The 14,905-nt window shown below is 38.4% G+C and overlaps 1 protein-coding gene and 1 long non-coding RNA gene across 3 annotated transcripts in view; both read right to left on the bottom strand.

Moving 5' to 3' along the window:
* LOC116651301 (uncharacterized) overlaps positions 1-14,905 on the bottom strand; it is a 218,528-nt gene that overhangs the window by 187,758 nt on the left and 15,865 nt on the right. The gene's annotated exons all lie outside the window — the stretch shown is intronic.
* On the bottom strand, positions 13,625-14,262 carry Obp56h (Odorant-binding protein 56h). Its single transcript, XM_002049074.4, has 2 exons — positions 14,133-14,262; positions 13,625-14,065 (listed from the first exon to the last, which is right to left on the bottom strand). The coding sequence occupies exons 1-2, from the start codon at positions 14,187-14,189 to the stop codon at positions 13,715-13,717; spliced, it is 408 nt and encodes a 135-aa protein (XP_002049110.1). The 5' UTR covers positions 14,190-14,262; the 3' UTR covers positions 13,625-13,714.

The raw sequence follows: 14,905 nt of genomic DNA, 5'->3' as shown, positions 1-14,905 counted from the left end.
AGAGAGAGAGCCAAGCTATATTTAGTGCAGGCATTGTTTAGACAAGCCATGAACAGCAATTGGGTGCTATTTCTATATATGCATCTGAAGTATCTTCAGTTGGAAGCTGTTTGAATTTCAGTTGTTCTCCTTTTCGTATTTGTTTTGCTTTAAGGCCAAGGCCATTCACAAATGCTAGGCGAGCTGAGGCGCAGTGTGTGCTTGACTTTGCCACAGTGCGTGGCATTTGAAAATTTATTATTTATACAACGCATATGTATGCAACGGGCACAAACTTTTGTTTGTATGCAGCAAGTTTTCGTCTAATGCATTTATTATTCATGCCAACTTTTTCATTAACTGACACAGAGTCGCCCATAGCGCGCCCACACATGAACGGCAGATGCTTGTGGTGGCAACCCACCCATTCTCAATACTCAATTCGCAGGTCCTGGCCAGTCGTCATCGGCAACAAATCTACAAAAAGGCCAAAGCATAAAAGTGAATTGCCAAAGGTGGAGAAAAAGACGCCCCACACCCCTCGCTTTTACCAAGAGCGTAAAGGTAACTAAGTTAGTGCCCATCGCCGCCCCCTGCCACATCTTCTCCTGCTCTTGACCAGCTCTGGCTCTGGCTCTGGCTCTGAGTAGGTTTCTACGACAACGCAGACGAAGACAAAGTCTCAACACATTGGCATTGTTTCCCATTTTTTTTTTTTGTTTTTGTTTTTTTTTTCGGCTGGTGCTAAGGTGTCGGAAACTTGTTCAACTTGTTTCCATTTTACTATTTTTTCCCTCACGCGTGTGCCTGTGTGTGTGTGTGTGTGTGTGTGTGTGCGAGGCTGTAAAAATAGCAACAACGCAAACTGCTACCTCATATTTAGGCATGTAGCCGCCCGGGTTTCCTATTTGGAGTCTGTTGTTGCTGTCGCTGCTGCTGCATCAGTTCGCAGGACACTTTTTTGTTTTCATCAGCAGCAACAAAAATTGTCAGCCTGGTTGTCAGTTATCAGTGAACAAGCTCTATTAAGCGCAGTAATAACACGTTTTAGTTTAATGGAAAATGTAACTAGGCCAAATACATATATTTTCAAGCTACCCAACCCAAGCCGAACTGTGTAAAAACTGACGAGATTTTGATGCTCTATGCCATTTCATACAAATCTTGGCTTTTAAGTTGAAATTTTATATTAGAAATTGATTCATTTTAAGAGTATTAAAATTTTATTTAGCATACCTAGTTTTATACATTTTTTAAAACCTTTCTAAAATCATAAGAAGTGAATTATTCTTGAGCTTTTTATCAAACTGGTCTTATAGATTATTTTTGTCTTTTTCTTTTTTAATTACATTTTTCATACTTTTTTTTAAAAATATTTTTGAGCATCTACGAAACCTTCAAACATTTATTTTTTGTCAAATGCGTCACCAAATCTCTAATCTCATTCCTAAGTTTGTGAAATCTAAGTCTACTTTTATCATAACTATATGTTTTAATTTCTTAAGATTTTTATATTTTTGAGAATCTACGATAATCATTTATTGCCAATTTTTTCATGAAAAACACCTGGCACCTTAATCTAGACTCCTTTCAGATACCAGTGTCAATTTTTGAGATATGACTTGATTCATTTTATAATTTTTTGAGAATCAAGGGTTAATTAAATTAAATCTATATATATTTAGCGCATGCATATATAAACATTCCATTGGTATACATAATATAACGACAACGACCTCTTCAGACGACAACAATTGCCCGGTTTGCGTGTTGTACTTTGTTGTTATCTACGCCAGAGTCTGAGAAGTCATAGCCCACCATGAATTATCTGCAGCCAAAGAAAGTCACAAGTACAAAGACAACTCTATGCCGGAGATGAGGAGCCAGTCGAGGGTTATCAGCTGTCGCTTTGCTGTTGCTGCTGCTGCTCTCTGATATGACAGCGCTTTGCTGGTATTATATTTCAATTTATAGTTCATATTTTATGGCTGTGTTATGGGCTAGCAATATATTTAAATATGCATTAAATTACGTAATAAATTTAACAACTGATGCTAAACTCTCTTACGCTTACTGCCTCTCCCGCAACCTCCCTCCCTTAAACTCTCTGTCTCTCTCTAATTAGAGGGCCGACAATAAAATGCATCGCAGCCAAGTTTAATTACCAAAAGTGCGACAAACGTGGCGCAATTTTTCGATTAGAGGCGCCGTTGTGAGGCCCCAAAGCGATTCCGATTCAATGGAGCACAGCGTCTATATATATGTATATCTGTTTCGGTTCCATTATCAAGCACGGCGCAGCCCTTGCCCCACCAAAAAAAAAAAAGAAATGGAAATTTGTCATCAAGGGAAAGAGCACAAACAAAATATTGTGCAATAGGAAATGCTGCAGCCAAAGAGCTGATATAAAATATGCCCGAACAGGCCAAGCCCGTATAGATGCGGCCAGTTTCACGGCTGGACACAGAATTTTGACCAAAAATTGAACTAAAAACAAATTTTAGCAGCAGCTGAAATTGACAGGCGCTTTTATAGGCTGGGAGGGGGGGAGTACAGGATGCGACTAAATGGAGCTGTCGCTGCACCGTGGCACAAAAAAACTGTAGTTTGATTCAATATATTTGATTTTTGATATAAAACTAAATCATATTAATATATTTTGGCTGGAAAAGCAATTAATATTACAACAACATCAAATTATATTATTTCTGACTATTTTTGTTGGGAGCGAATTACCTCTAACTATTTACAGTGTTTAATTTGGCTTTTATCAATAAAAAAAAAAAACTTAACACAAACTTGAAATAAATTTCCAACATTTATATCACAACATTTATAACTGAACAAACTGCCAATCGATTATGAACCAAAAACTCTGAAATAAGATCTTGTTAAAGCCAGATAAACTAAATGAATCCAGATAACTATGTAAGCTTAAATGGAATGTTGAGGCATACTTAGAAGTACTTTCAAGTATCTACAACTACTGTAACAATAAAAATATCGCTAAGGCTCTACTTATTTGCCAAAAGAATATATATCCAATTTGAACAATTGCCCAAAGGTTTCAGATTTTTATTTAATGAAAAATATCTACTACTAAAATTATCTACTAGCAAAAATAGTACTGTCTAAAAAATACAGAGGGAAAATTTTAATACTACACTCGACAATAAATAAATAATTAATTATTACGAAAAAATAATAATTATTAATATATATTTTAAAATAAATTAAATACAATTAATTAATAACAAATTAAAAATAATAATCAATTAATTAATATTTAATGTATACTTCGGTAAAATGTTCATTTTTGGTTTTTAAATAGTTATTCCTTTAATGATTGCTAGCTTGATTTTTATATAGTTTCCGGTTCCTGTTCTGATGCTAAGCTTCACTATAGTGGTTCATAATTCTACTTCCTGTTGGAGTCCCTGACTAAAAAACGACTGAGAAATTCGTGAATTATGTAATTGAATGTACCACTGTGCGCTCTGCACTTGGCTCGCCTTGGCCCTCGCAGCAAGTGTGAAAATTGCTGAACTGCTGTAGTTCTTCTTCTTCTTGGAGCACCAACACACTGTCTCTGTCTCTGCCATCATCTTTGTTGTTATAGTTGTTGTTGTTGTTGTTGCTGTTGTTGTTGCTGGCGCTGCCATGATATAAATTGCACAGCTGAGCAGGCAGCATAATCGCATGCAATTATGCCCCACACAATCACAACGGCAAAAGTTTGCAAAACTCGCCAAGCAGCAACCAACTCAGCTGGAAATACTGTAGCAGCAGCCGCCGCAGCAGCAGCAACAGCAGCAACAGGAGCAAAAGCAGAAGCTTCAATTGGAGAGGGAACTGTGGGGAGGCCAGCAACAAGCCGGCAATAACAGGTGAGTGGGCTGGGCAGCAGCACGCCGAGTTAAGACACCGAATTGAGAGAGCGAGAACGCCCCAGAACCACAACAATGCAATGGCTATAGCCACAGTTGCAGTTTTTTTTTCTGCTGCAACAGCTACCCCTGCCCCATCCGCCATGCCGTCTCTGCGTGCTGCTCTCGCCTGTTTTGTTTGTTGCACAATCTTGTCTAACTTTGTTTAGCCATCGTGGCCAGTAGGTTTCCTGTGGCCAGTCTTCAAGCTCACTCTCACTCCGCTTCTCTGTCTCTCGCTCGCTCGCTCTGTGATTTTAGCCATGTCGTCCTTGCCTGATTTTTGAGGCCTATTTTTGTGGCGAGTTTGACGGCGCGCGCTCTTCGAGCTTTGCTTAACTACATTTTCTTTCCCTTTTTGCCACTCGATGATTGCAATTGGATGCACCGTGTGTAGCCATCGTCCTGTGCAGCTTTGATCTATTGATGGATTTTCAGTCCAGCTAGTTCTACTGTTGTTTCTTCAGCTTGTTGTTGTTGTTGTTGTTGTTGTCTTATCCAGTTTTCAGTTTTGTGCCACGCTTTGAGCAAATATTGCATTTTGCATTTTGCGTTTTCCAATTAAACTTGAACAAGTGCCGCCTTTTTTGCCTACTCGTCACGCGTTTTCCTTTCACAAGTGCTCAGAGAAGGATTTCAGTTATCGAGAATGAATTTCGCATCCTTTGGGTAAGCTGAGCGGCTGAGAACTGAAGATTCGTGCTGATTTAACAGAAGGAAATTGAAGTGGAAGCCTTCCAAGCTTTTTGCATTGGTTGTAGCAGCAGATAAATGGATTTTAAGAGTATCTTTTGTTTAAGATACGAGCACCAATTACCATAAATATATATAATTAATACAACATCGTTATCAAATTGCAATCCAAATTAGGATACTTCTAGTTAAATGTGTATAATGCAAACAAATAATAAATAAATACAATAAATATAGTAAATGCTTACTGAGCACAAAGCGAAGAGCTCGAGCGCCCAAGCAGACGGTATATTCTGCTCTGTTAGTTAGTCTATACGTTTTTTCATGCTACAAATTAGTTTGCTCTCTCAGAACTAAATGCTGTGCCTAATCTTGCACATCTTTCTCAACACTTAAGCCGAACAAAATTACATTTATCTTTTATCCATTTTAAAAGATTAAAAAACTCCTAACTAGTCTTTAACTCATTCATAGAAAACTAAAACGTCTTTCCGTGAAAGCAGGAGTACAATAATTCTTGGAAAAATTCATGGCAGTATTAAATCGAGTACAGCTGGTAAGAAAAGAAAAAAACTGAAAATAAATAAATAATAGCAATTACATACGAAACGCGCCGAGCTAATAAAACCGGCAGCAGGCAGCATTACATAAAACAAGCGCCTCTTGGCCAAGTTCGTCTAGAGCCGGCTTAGAGCGCGCACTTGAGCGCGTTTATAGCACTTTAAGAGGCCCGGTAAATACATAAAACAAAGTTCTAGACAGACTTTGCCCCCCCTCAATCAACGGGAGTGTGCCTTCAATTTGGACACGTGCAGCTCTCGAGTGTTTTACAATTTTTCATTTAGCAAAAGGAAAATTCCTAGAAATTGTTAGCAGGCGTCTAAACTAGTTTACGGTAAATGCGCTCTAACTAAACTAGAAAAAAAATGTCCAGTTGCTCACATGTTGCTCTTCTCACATATTTTGGAATTTTGTCATGCATAAGAAGGCATAACTGAAAATCCAAAGATAATTGTTAGAGAATGCCGTGCACGTAGCTCGCTCGTTAATTCTACGAACTCAAAAATCATATATAGGTATGTATACACAATAACCAAAAAGCAAGACAATTAAAGCATATTTTTTTCCTGGTAAAACGCCACACATAACCTTGCCTGCATTTTAATCATCAAGTTTTTTTTTTTTTGTTGGTTCTTTGGTTGGTTTTTATATTTTTCTCTTGTATTCTCGCATGGTTTTGACGAATTTCAACGAGCTAGTTGCACGTGCTGCAGTGTGAGCCACATCAATCAAAAATAATTTATTTGAGAGCAGCCAAAGCCAGAGTCTTGGCCATACAGCCAAAGCTCGTGGCTTGGACATCTGAGATAGCGTTATGGTTATGGTTAATGGTTACAGTCATGCTGCCTGCGCTGCAAAAGAACTACGCGTTGATAATACTTAAAAAACAAAAACCCAAAAAAAAAAAAAAAACAGAAAAAAAAGCCTCAAATGCATTTTGTGGCAACTTTTCTTTGTCGAATTGTAATTGTGTTAGAGTTTTTTGTATGCATGACAATTGCTCTCTTATAATTTACGAGCTCGATTTGCTTACAAGCCTGTCCCCAATTAATTGATTTATTGCAGTCCGGAGCTAAACGTGTCGAAAAGTGGGAGTTAAGGGAGAAATTGAATAACAAAATTTTAAGAAAAAATACACTGAGATACGACAAAAGAAAACTATGGAAACTTCAAATGAAAACTTTAATACTTCTGAGATATGGGCAAACAAATGTTTTTAAATATTTTGAAATATTACATATATATATATATTAAAATAATCCTATTATTATTCTGCCTAACATAGGTCGGAGTTCTGTTCAATTTCTTCGCCTCCAAAGGTTACAACCCTGAGACCTAACTACAAGACGAATCATCCGGTTCATGGAAAATATCACCTCAATATAAATACTATATAAACTAAAAAAAGAATTGTTACTATAGCCTATTTCACAGTCTTATGCTTCATCGATTTCTAAGCATAATAAAAAATATGAAATCTTAAAGCAAGTAAATATACTATGTTTTTATACATTTTGAAAGCTTACGCGAAAAAATTGATTGAAAAAATTGTAAAATATTAAGAATAGAAAAAAGAAAATGTTTGCTACGTGAGATTCGACAGTCACGACTCGCAGATAATCATTTTCAACGCCTTAACACATGTCTTCAGCAAAGGGTGAAATTTGTGTGTGTGTGTGTGTGTGCGGGTGAAGGGCTCGGATTGGAGACTTAAGTTCTTTAAATATATTTAGTCTGTTTAATTCCTTTATCTTGTGGCCGCAGAGTGCAAAATGTTGGCAGCTGCCATGGGCACAAAGAGTTTTATTGTACCCGAATCGCTGTGTGTCTTATTTACAAAATATTTATGCCAAATGTCTGGCCCTATACGTAGAGCCGTAATTAGATAGTCAAATAACTTGACGCTGAGGCCAAAAATCAATAGCAGCCACCACCAAAACCAACACCAACAGCAGCAGCGAGTTCGAGCCGTGAGCTGACAAAAGATGCTCGGGTACGTCCATTAAATTTGTCACCCGCGGCTAAGCTAAATGTCAAATAGTTGGCACACAGTCACACAGTCACACACACACACACGCACAAACACTCGCACTCGCACAACAATAACAGCATCAATTTGACACGTACAGGCGCTAATGATGGGAATGACCAGCCAACTGAGCGATCGAATCCCATTGACCGACCGCTCAACATGCCCACAATTGTGCCTCGACCCCGTACTCTCTTTTCCCAACCATCCACCGTTCGGCTGTGTTGGGAACTTTTGGACATCCTGCCGTTTCCTGGCTCAACCAGAAATGTGGCCCTAACCTATGTGTCAGTTGACATTTGGAGTTGTCGCGTCTCAGCGACTGCCAATTTAATTCCCATTGACAAAATGCACAATTGCTCTCTAGTCCTTTGTCCCGCTTGCTGCCTCCCGCACCCTATGTCCAGTTACGTTTCGCCTTTTGTTCAGCTTGTAACTCTTGTTGTTGTCCTCCAGTAATTTCTGTAATTTCTGCCCGTGACAGCCGCCTCATCGCACCGCTTGCTATTAATTATTTTCGAAAATCGCTTGTAATAACAATAAATTTTTGGCCCATAAGATTCCGTCTGCAGGCCCGCTTCAGCACCCTGCGGTTACCAGCCTGTACAGTCAGCCTGGCTAATTTTTTTATGGCAACACAACTGTTAAATTTTACACGACTTTCAAATATTTGCCTGTCCAAAAAAAAAAAAGTAGAAGAGAGTATCTTTACTTTTCAACGAAATGCAATCAATGCAAATGTTTATATTGGGCTTTTCGACTGTCTGCTCTATTGGGGAGTTAACCTTTCCCTCTCTCTCCCTCTCTCTCTCTCTCTCTTGCTCTCACTCTAGCTTGTATCTGTCAAGGTCCCAGACATGCGAAAGCAACCACTTTCAATTTTGACGGCATATCGATTTAATAAATTTGCGTGTGCGTCCCTCGCGACAATTTGATTGACAAGCCACGTCCGTCCGTCTCCCATTCCATTATCAGTCAGTCAGTCAGTCAGTCAGTCATTCATTCATTTGTTGGGGGGTTTTCCAAAAAGTCCGCTGTTTACATTTCGAGTGTGTTCGGGTCAGGTTTTTGCTCTGTAGCTATGATACTGCTGCTGCTGCTTCTTCATTATTTTTATATTGGCCCAAGAGCATGAGAAATTGGTTTAATTTTGTTACAAATGTCAATGTTGGGTTCTGGTTGGGACTGCAAAAATTGTTTGCTAACGATTCATTTTTGCGCTTTTCCCATGATTTTGCTATGCTAGGGCGTTTTTTCTACTTTCAAGTTTTTAAGAGCGGCGTAAAATTGATGAACCTATTAATCCCTGTTCTAATTTGTAATACTTTTGAGACCTCCAAACACATTTGTTCCCCATATCTTTACTTTTTTAACTTTTCCTTCAATCAATATATAATAAATTAAAACCACACTTAAAATTAATAAATATAATTAAAACATAAAAAAGCATTTGTATATATAAAATACAAATGAAATAAATGCTTACATAGTTATATAAAAATATTCACCTTTATATGGGAAGAAAATAATAATAATTTATCAAATATTTTTATTAATATACAAAAATCACAATAATAAAATATTTTATGTAATGGAAAAATGTTATTACATTTTTCATTTCATTCTTAACTGATTTTCTACTATATCAATTGTCAATTAAATAAGTTGGCATGCGACATGCTTTATAAAAGTATTATTTGGCTTTAGATAGATCTCAATACGCTGATACGTCGTTGGCGCAGAGAATTAGCTATTTTTGTGACAGAACTGGAACTAATTTGAAGATGGGCCTATAAGACAGCGAGCAGCGTCCGTCCAGTTATCAGCAGCTGCTGTTGGCTGGCTTGACAATTGTCGCCCCTTCTGCGGTGCACCCCTTGGCGCAATTTACAACACTTGCTGGCTGGTTGGCTGGCATACCAGCATTATCAACACTGAACGATCTTATTTGGGCGATGCATTGCCATAGATACGAGCTGGGTGATATGAGAAATAATGGACGCGTAGACAGGCGTGGCTGTTGCTCTGTCCTTTGGTCTTTCGTCTTTCATATAAAATGAATTTCAATTTTGAAAAATTGCCTTTCGAATGTTTGTGTGAAAAACGGAAATGCCATTTTCCCCCCAACCACCGCAACTCCAGCCCACACCCCCGTCCCAATGCCACTCGTCACTCGCACACTTGGCCCTTTTGTTGTTTCCTCTCTTGCAGTCGGAGCGTGTGCCCAAATTAGAAACCAAATGCAGAGGCGTCAGCGCGCGCAAGGGGGGATGGGGCTTAGATCTGTGGCAGGGGTTGGCCGAGCAGACGTTTGACACTTTTAGTTTTGTGTTTTTCCACATTATGTGCGGGTACACGTTTGCTACGTTCAATGAAAAGTAACGGAACTGGCAACTGCCAACTGGAAACTGTGACCTGTAGAACTAGGCGAACTGGGTACTGTTTTTCCCGCGCTGCCCGCTCAAGATGCACGAACACGAAATGCTGCACCGACCCCTGACGGAAATTTACATATGCATAGGTACAACACCTAAAAAGTTTTTATTGCTAAATCCTTATTATGTGGGAACTGTGTCTGCCTCTGTGTGTGTGTGTGTGTGTGTCGGTCTGCTTCCCAGTTTCTGTTTAGAATTAAAATTTTAATTATCGGTTGCATGTCACCGCCTTTTCAATACCTTCATTATAGACGCCTACTTTTTGAACCGACTTGCTATAATTAAGCGCGCCTAAATATATACCCAAAAAAAAAAAGTAAATAAAATCTAAATACTGAGTTTTAATTGCTCGCCCCCGTTGTCTATTTTTATCTACCAAAAATTCAAGAGCTCGCGCGTCGCGAGTGATAAACACAATTTTATTCAAATTACCCGGATGTTAACAATTTGCTGTGCATGGTCTTTGAGCGCAGGCAGCAGCCGAAACAGCAGCACCAAAGTTGATTTATGAATATAATGTTAGGTTAAGGTGGGTCTAGATCTAGCTCTGAGAGCTAGCAATCGGTAACATGCGAAACTGCTGGTAACAGGAAAATAATAAAATCGTGAGAATTCGAAAAACTTTACCTCAAACGGTTTTTGCTTCGATATATATACATATACATTTTAGCGGTAGAAGGGAGTTTCCTAGAGAGCTTGCTAATAGGAACTTTTGACACTCAAAAGGTGTATATAACAACAAAACAAAGTGCAAATGTACATAGGCTTTTCGCGGGGAAAACCTAAACTTCCACCAATTTAGGCCAATGCTTACAAAAGCAATAAAAATAGGAGTCTTACTCCTAGGAAAAGGACAAGTGTTGACTAAATATATATAAATATATAAATAGCAATAAATAAATATAAAATATATCGGAAAATAAACATAAAAATAATAATAACATAAACTGTGCTCACATAAGATGATTCCTTTTATAGGCAATGATTTAATTTAGATTATAAATTGAACATGCTCTGAAACGAAAATTTTGGCTTAATAAGAACTGCATATTTCATTTTATCATTTTAAAAACATTCCATTCGCTCATCAAAAATAGTTTTAAAAGATATAGGCTGGCCCGTCTTTGCATAGTATACTCATCACCATAAACAACAACTGTTTAAAATTCTTGGCAATATTTTTGCCAAGTCATTCAGCAGCACTTTGGTCTCCACTGGCAACCATTGAGAGGCAATCGCAAGTCGAAGCAACCGCCCAACTGTGCAGATGCAGCAACCCTTTCGACGAGGCTGAACAAAAGCCTAAAAACAAATCAACAGCAACTTTTACAATATATCCCATTGAAAGGCTGACTTTAGCCCAGCCAACGCCACAGCACACCCCACCACACGCCACACCGCACCACATCGCACACCCTCTCCTGCTGGGCACCGTAACTACGTACAAACAATGAACTCATAACTCAAGTGACACTTTTTAACTTGACTGCATTTCATCATGTGGCACATGAGCGCTTCTTCTTCTTCTTGTTCATATTCTTCTACTGCTGCTGCTGTGGGCATCTTCTTCTGCGTCTTGGACTCAAGTCTTGCTGTTTGCCGCTTGGTTCTTTATTTTTCGTCTACCTTGCATAGGGTATTTTAATTATGTCACGAAATGTGTAACGCATGGATAAGGAATAAACTAATTTCGTCCTTCTGTTGCATCTATATATATATATCTATCTATATCTATATCTATATCTATATCTATATCTATACCTATATCTATATCTATATCTATACCTATATCTATATCTATATCTATATCTATATCTATATCTATATCTATATCTATATCTATATCTATATCTATATCTATATCTATATCTATATCTATATCTATATCTATATCTATATCTATATCTATATCTATATCTATATCTATATCTATATCTATATCTATATCTATATCTATATCTATATCTATATCTATATCTATATCTATATCTATATCTATATCTATATCTATATCTATATCTATATCTATATCTATATAAATATCTATCTGCATCTATATCTGTATCTTCCTTTTATGTCTACATCCTACTTCTATATCTACCTCCAATATCTATATGTATCCTACTTCTATATCTACCTCCAATATCTATATGTATCCTATATCTATATCTTCAAGTGTGCAAGAGTATATAAGCAGCGGTATCTCGAAGACAACATCTCCATATTGTTTTTTTTTTTGTTTTGTTCAGTTTCAACAATATTCAAATTGAGTTTTCCAGTGCAGGCAACGACTGTAGTCATCCATCGTCAAAGTTTCTTTTTGTTCCTGTTGTTGTTGCCTGTATTTGTTAGTTGATAAAAGGCCAAGCCATTATATGCATGGCCAAGCTGCACAATTTCAAGTGCCGCTCTGTCCAGGTTGTGGTGGGCGGCACGGGGAGGGCAGCGCAACAAATTTGTATGCATACGGCTGCTATGGCTACCGCCTGGCCTGGACTGGGCTGGGCTGGGCAGGGCTGGGCCGAACTTCAACTCCAACTACGACCCGACCTTTCCTTTCAATTCAAAGTAGCTCAACTTGAGCCGCAGCGTACTCCGCTCGAATGTCTTTTTTTCCAAATTGTCATTGGCTTCGGGTCGTTCACTGTCCTTCAAAGAATTTCTTGGCTTTCTTTTCTTCTTTAGTTTTTTTAACACACGCGTACAAAATTTCGTTGTCTCATGTCGCCCGGGCTTGTCAACCTGCGGAGCACGATGCCCCCTCCTGCCCCGTTCAGCTTCGTCATCTGCAGCATCATCTCAACCCCATTGCAAGTGCAATGAACTGCGCGTTGCAGGCTGGCGGCGTTGATTTATGTTACATCTTCTATGGTTACATTGGTCCAAAAGCCCCCCTCTCTCTACCCCCTTTACACAAAACTCCAATCCAGCACAGTTGCTTGTAGCCCATTAGGCGCAGCTCATATGTTATGGAGAGAGAGAGCACGGTAGAGAGCGCGGTTGCGGGGCACACACACGCACATGTGAAAATGATTTATTAGCGGTAATTGGTGTCACAATGTTCCAAAGAAAATGGAAAGGATTGCCATATCCCATTGCCCATGGCCATGACCAGGCTCTCCAGCTACAATGTCCCGCATTACTACCTTCAGTCACCCAGCCCCCACTCCCCCATGTTCTTTGTGCGTTGTTTTAATTATCTTGATTTTAAACTTATTAAAATTGACAAATGATATTCGTAGACAACATCGCGCTGTCGTCTTGTAGGAAACAGGTTGTCAATGGCTGCTTCCTAGAACTCCGTGCGTGCGCGCTCTCAAGCGACTCTTGATAAATCACATGAGGCATATTCCACTTGGGACCATCTTCATCTGCTGCTTACTACCAGCAACTTTTATTGGAGGTATAAATGTCTCTGGTCAGTGGAATTGTCGGTGCTGTGTTGTCTGGCTTGTCATCTCTCTAGGATGCTCTGGGCTTGGCCCCAAGAACATTTTTGGAACACACCTTGCACTCTGATTGTTTTCATCGCAGAATACAATCTCATCGATTACATTTAAGATAAGCAAATACAATGATAGGTTTGGTCTTGGGAGATATTGGGAATCAAATACTTCAAACATATTTTTAAGTTTTTATAGTTTTAAAATAAAAGTAAAATAATTGGGATTTTTTCAGTACTTATCAAATACTAGAAGAATTTACACGCGCATTACTTGATTCTAAAGAATAATGTTGCTAAATATTGATAGAAAGCCGCTTAAATTGTCTGGTTGAATAATCACATATGGAAAATTTGCTGCTGGATTTGAACCGGCGACCCCCGTCACTATAATCCGACGCTTAGATAGCAAAGCCACGTTGTTGTTCGTAAGTTACTTCCAGTAATTATCTTACCGTCTATTCGATCAGTTTCTTATATAGATTTGAAAATCTTTTTTCGAGCACTTTCACTTTTGCCAAAAACCCAATACCAAAAATATTTTCTTTAATGCTTCATATAAAGAGACAAACAAACATTTATTTAACATTAATCTAAAACCTCCGAGCCCTGCTGAATTGAAAGTGGGATATGATTTGATTTAGTTATATTATTGTGGTCCCCCGATTGCCTTGTGTTCCTTTAGACACATGGAGATCTTGAATGCAGTATCGCAATCATCGGTGCCCTTAATGTTCCTGCATGCGTTCACACCGGACGAGATTTCAGGCATTTTATCCTTCATTTGGGGCACATCCTTGAGGCTATTGAGCAGAGCGTCAGCGTTGAATTGACCATTGACCAGGTGGCCTTGCTTCTCCATCAGGCACTTGGCGTAACATTTGAGGTTCTCATTGGGATTATTGTTCATGCCACTGGACATGAACGCCTTCAGCTCCGCCTCTGTCAACTTAGTTTCGTCCAAGCACTGTTTCATCATCTGCTGGTAATTCGGATTGCACTGCAAAGGCCGAATAGTGGAAGCTCTACATGAACTGTTTTCACTGAAGGATTAACCGTCACGTTACCTGGACAACCGACATAACGACAAAGACTAGAGTTGCTGAGAAAAAAGTTGGCTTCATTTTGCTATGAGGTTTCAAATGTGACTGATGTGGACAGGCTAAAAAAGCTGCTGTTTATATACAGCCCACACAAGTGAGTGCAATTGAAGCAATTAGAGTTTTTACAATACTGTTTCAGTGTTTGATTACGCACAATGCTTCAATTATTGAATAATCGAATTTCCCTTTTTAATACCCCGTAATCCATAGAAATGGGCATGCGTGCGGCAATGTGCTATACTTTTAGAAATGGAGCACACATCGAATAGTATTTAGTATAAGCATTACTAAATATTCTTCAGCTGTATTCATTATGGCCTCATTTAAATCAGAGGTTTCAGCTTGAGTGCGAAAATAAGTCATATAATACCCTGACAATTATCAAATTAATAAAGATAAAATACTGATTGATAATAGTCAAATTAAAAAAGATTAAATATTAATTTCTTTTACATGCGTATCTTAGCACAACTTTTGTAAATAGTCTACAGAGCATAGTCTAGTCGAACACTCCCGGCTAGAACTTTTTTTTTTGATATTGTTATTATATTTCAGCTAAAATTAACAGCTATATCTATAACGCCGGCGACTGGGATTGTTAATAGGTACACACACACACACACCCAAATGTAAACCAAAATAAGTGTGTGCACACATAAACATAAACATGAGTGTGCACACATACGCACACAATGGTCAAGCACAATTAGTTTTCTGCTTAAACAACAGCAGATCAA

Source organism: Drosophila virilis, chromosome 5 (assembly GCF_030788295.1).
Source record: "Drosophila virilis strain 15010-1051.87 chromosome 5, Dvir_AGI_RSII-ME, whole genome shotgun sequence".
NCBI lineage: Eukaryota > Metazoa > Arthropoda > Insecta > Diptera > Drosophilidae > Drosophila > Drosophila virilis.
The sequence above is the reverse complement of the archived record's forward strand: the minus strand, read 5'-3'. Positions and strand labels throughout refer to the sequence as shown.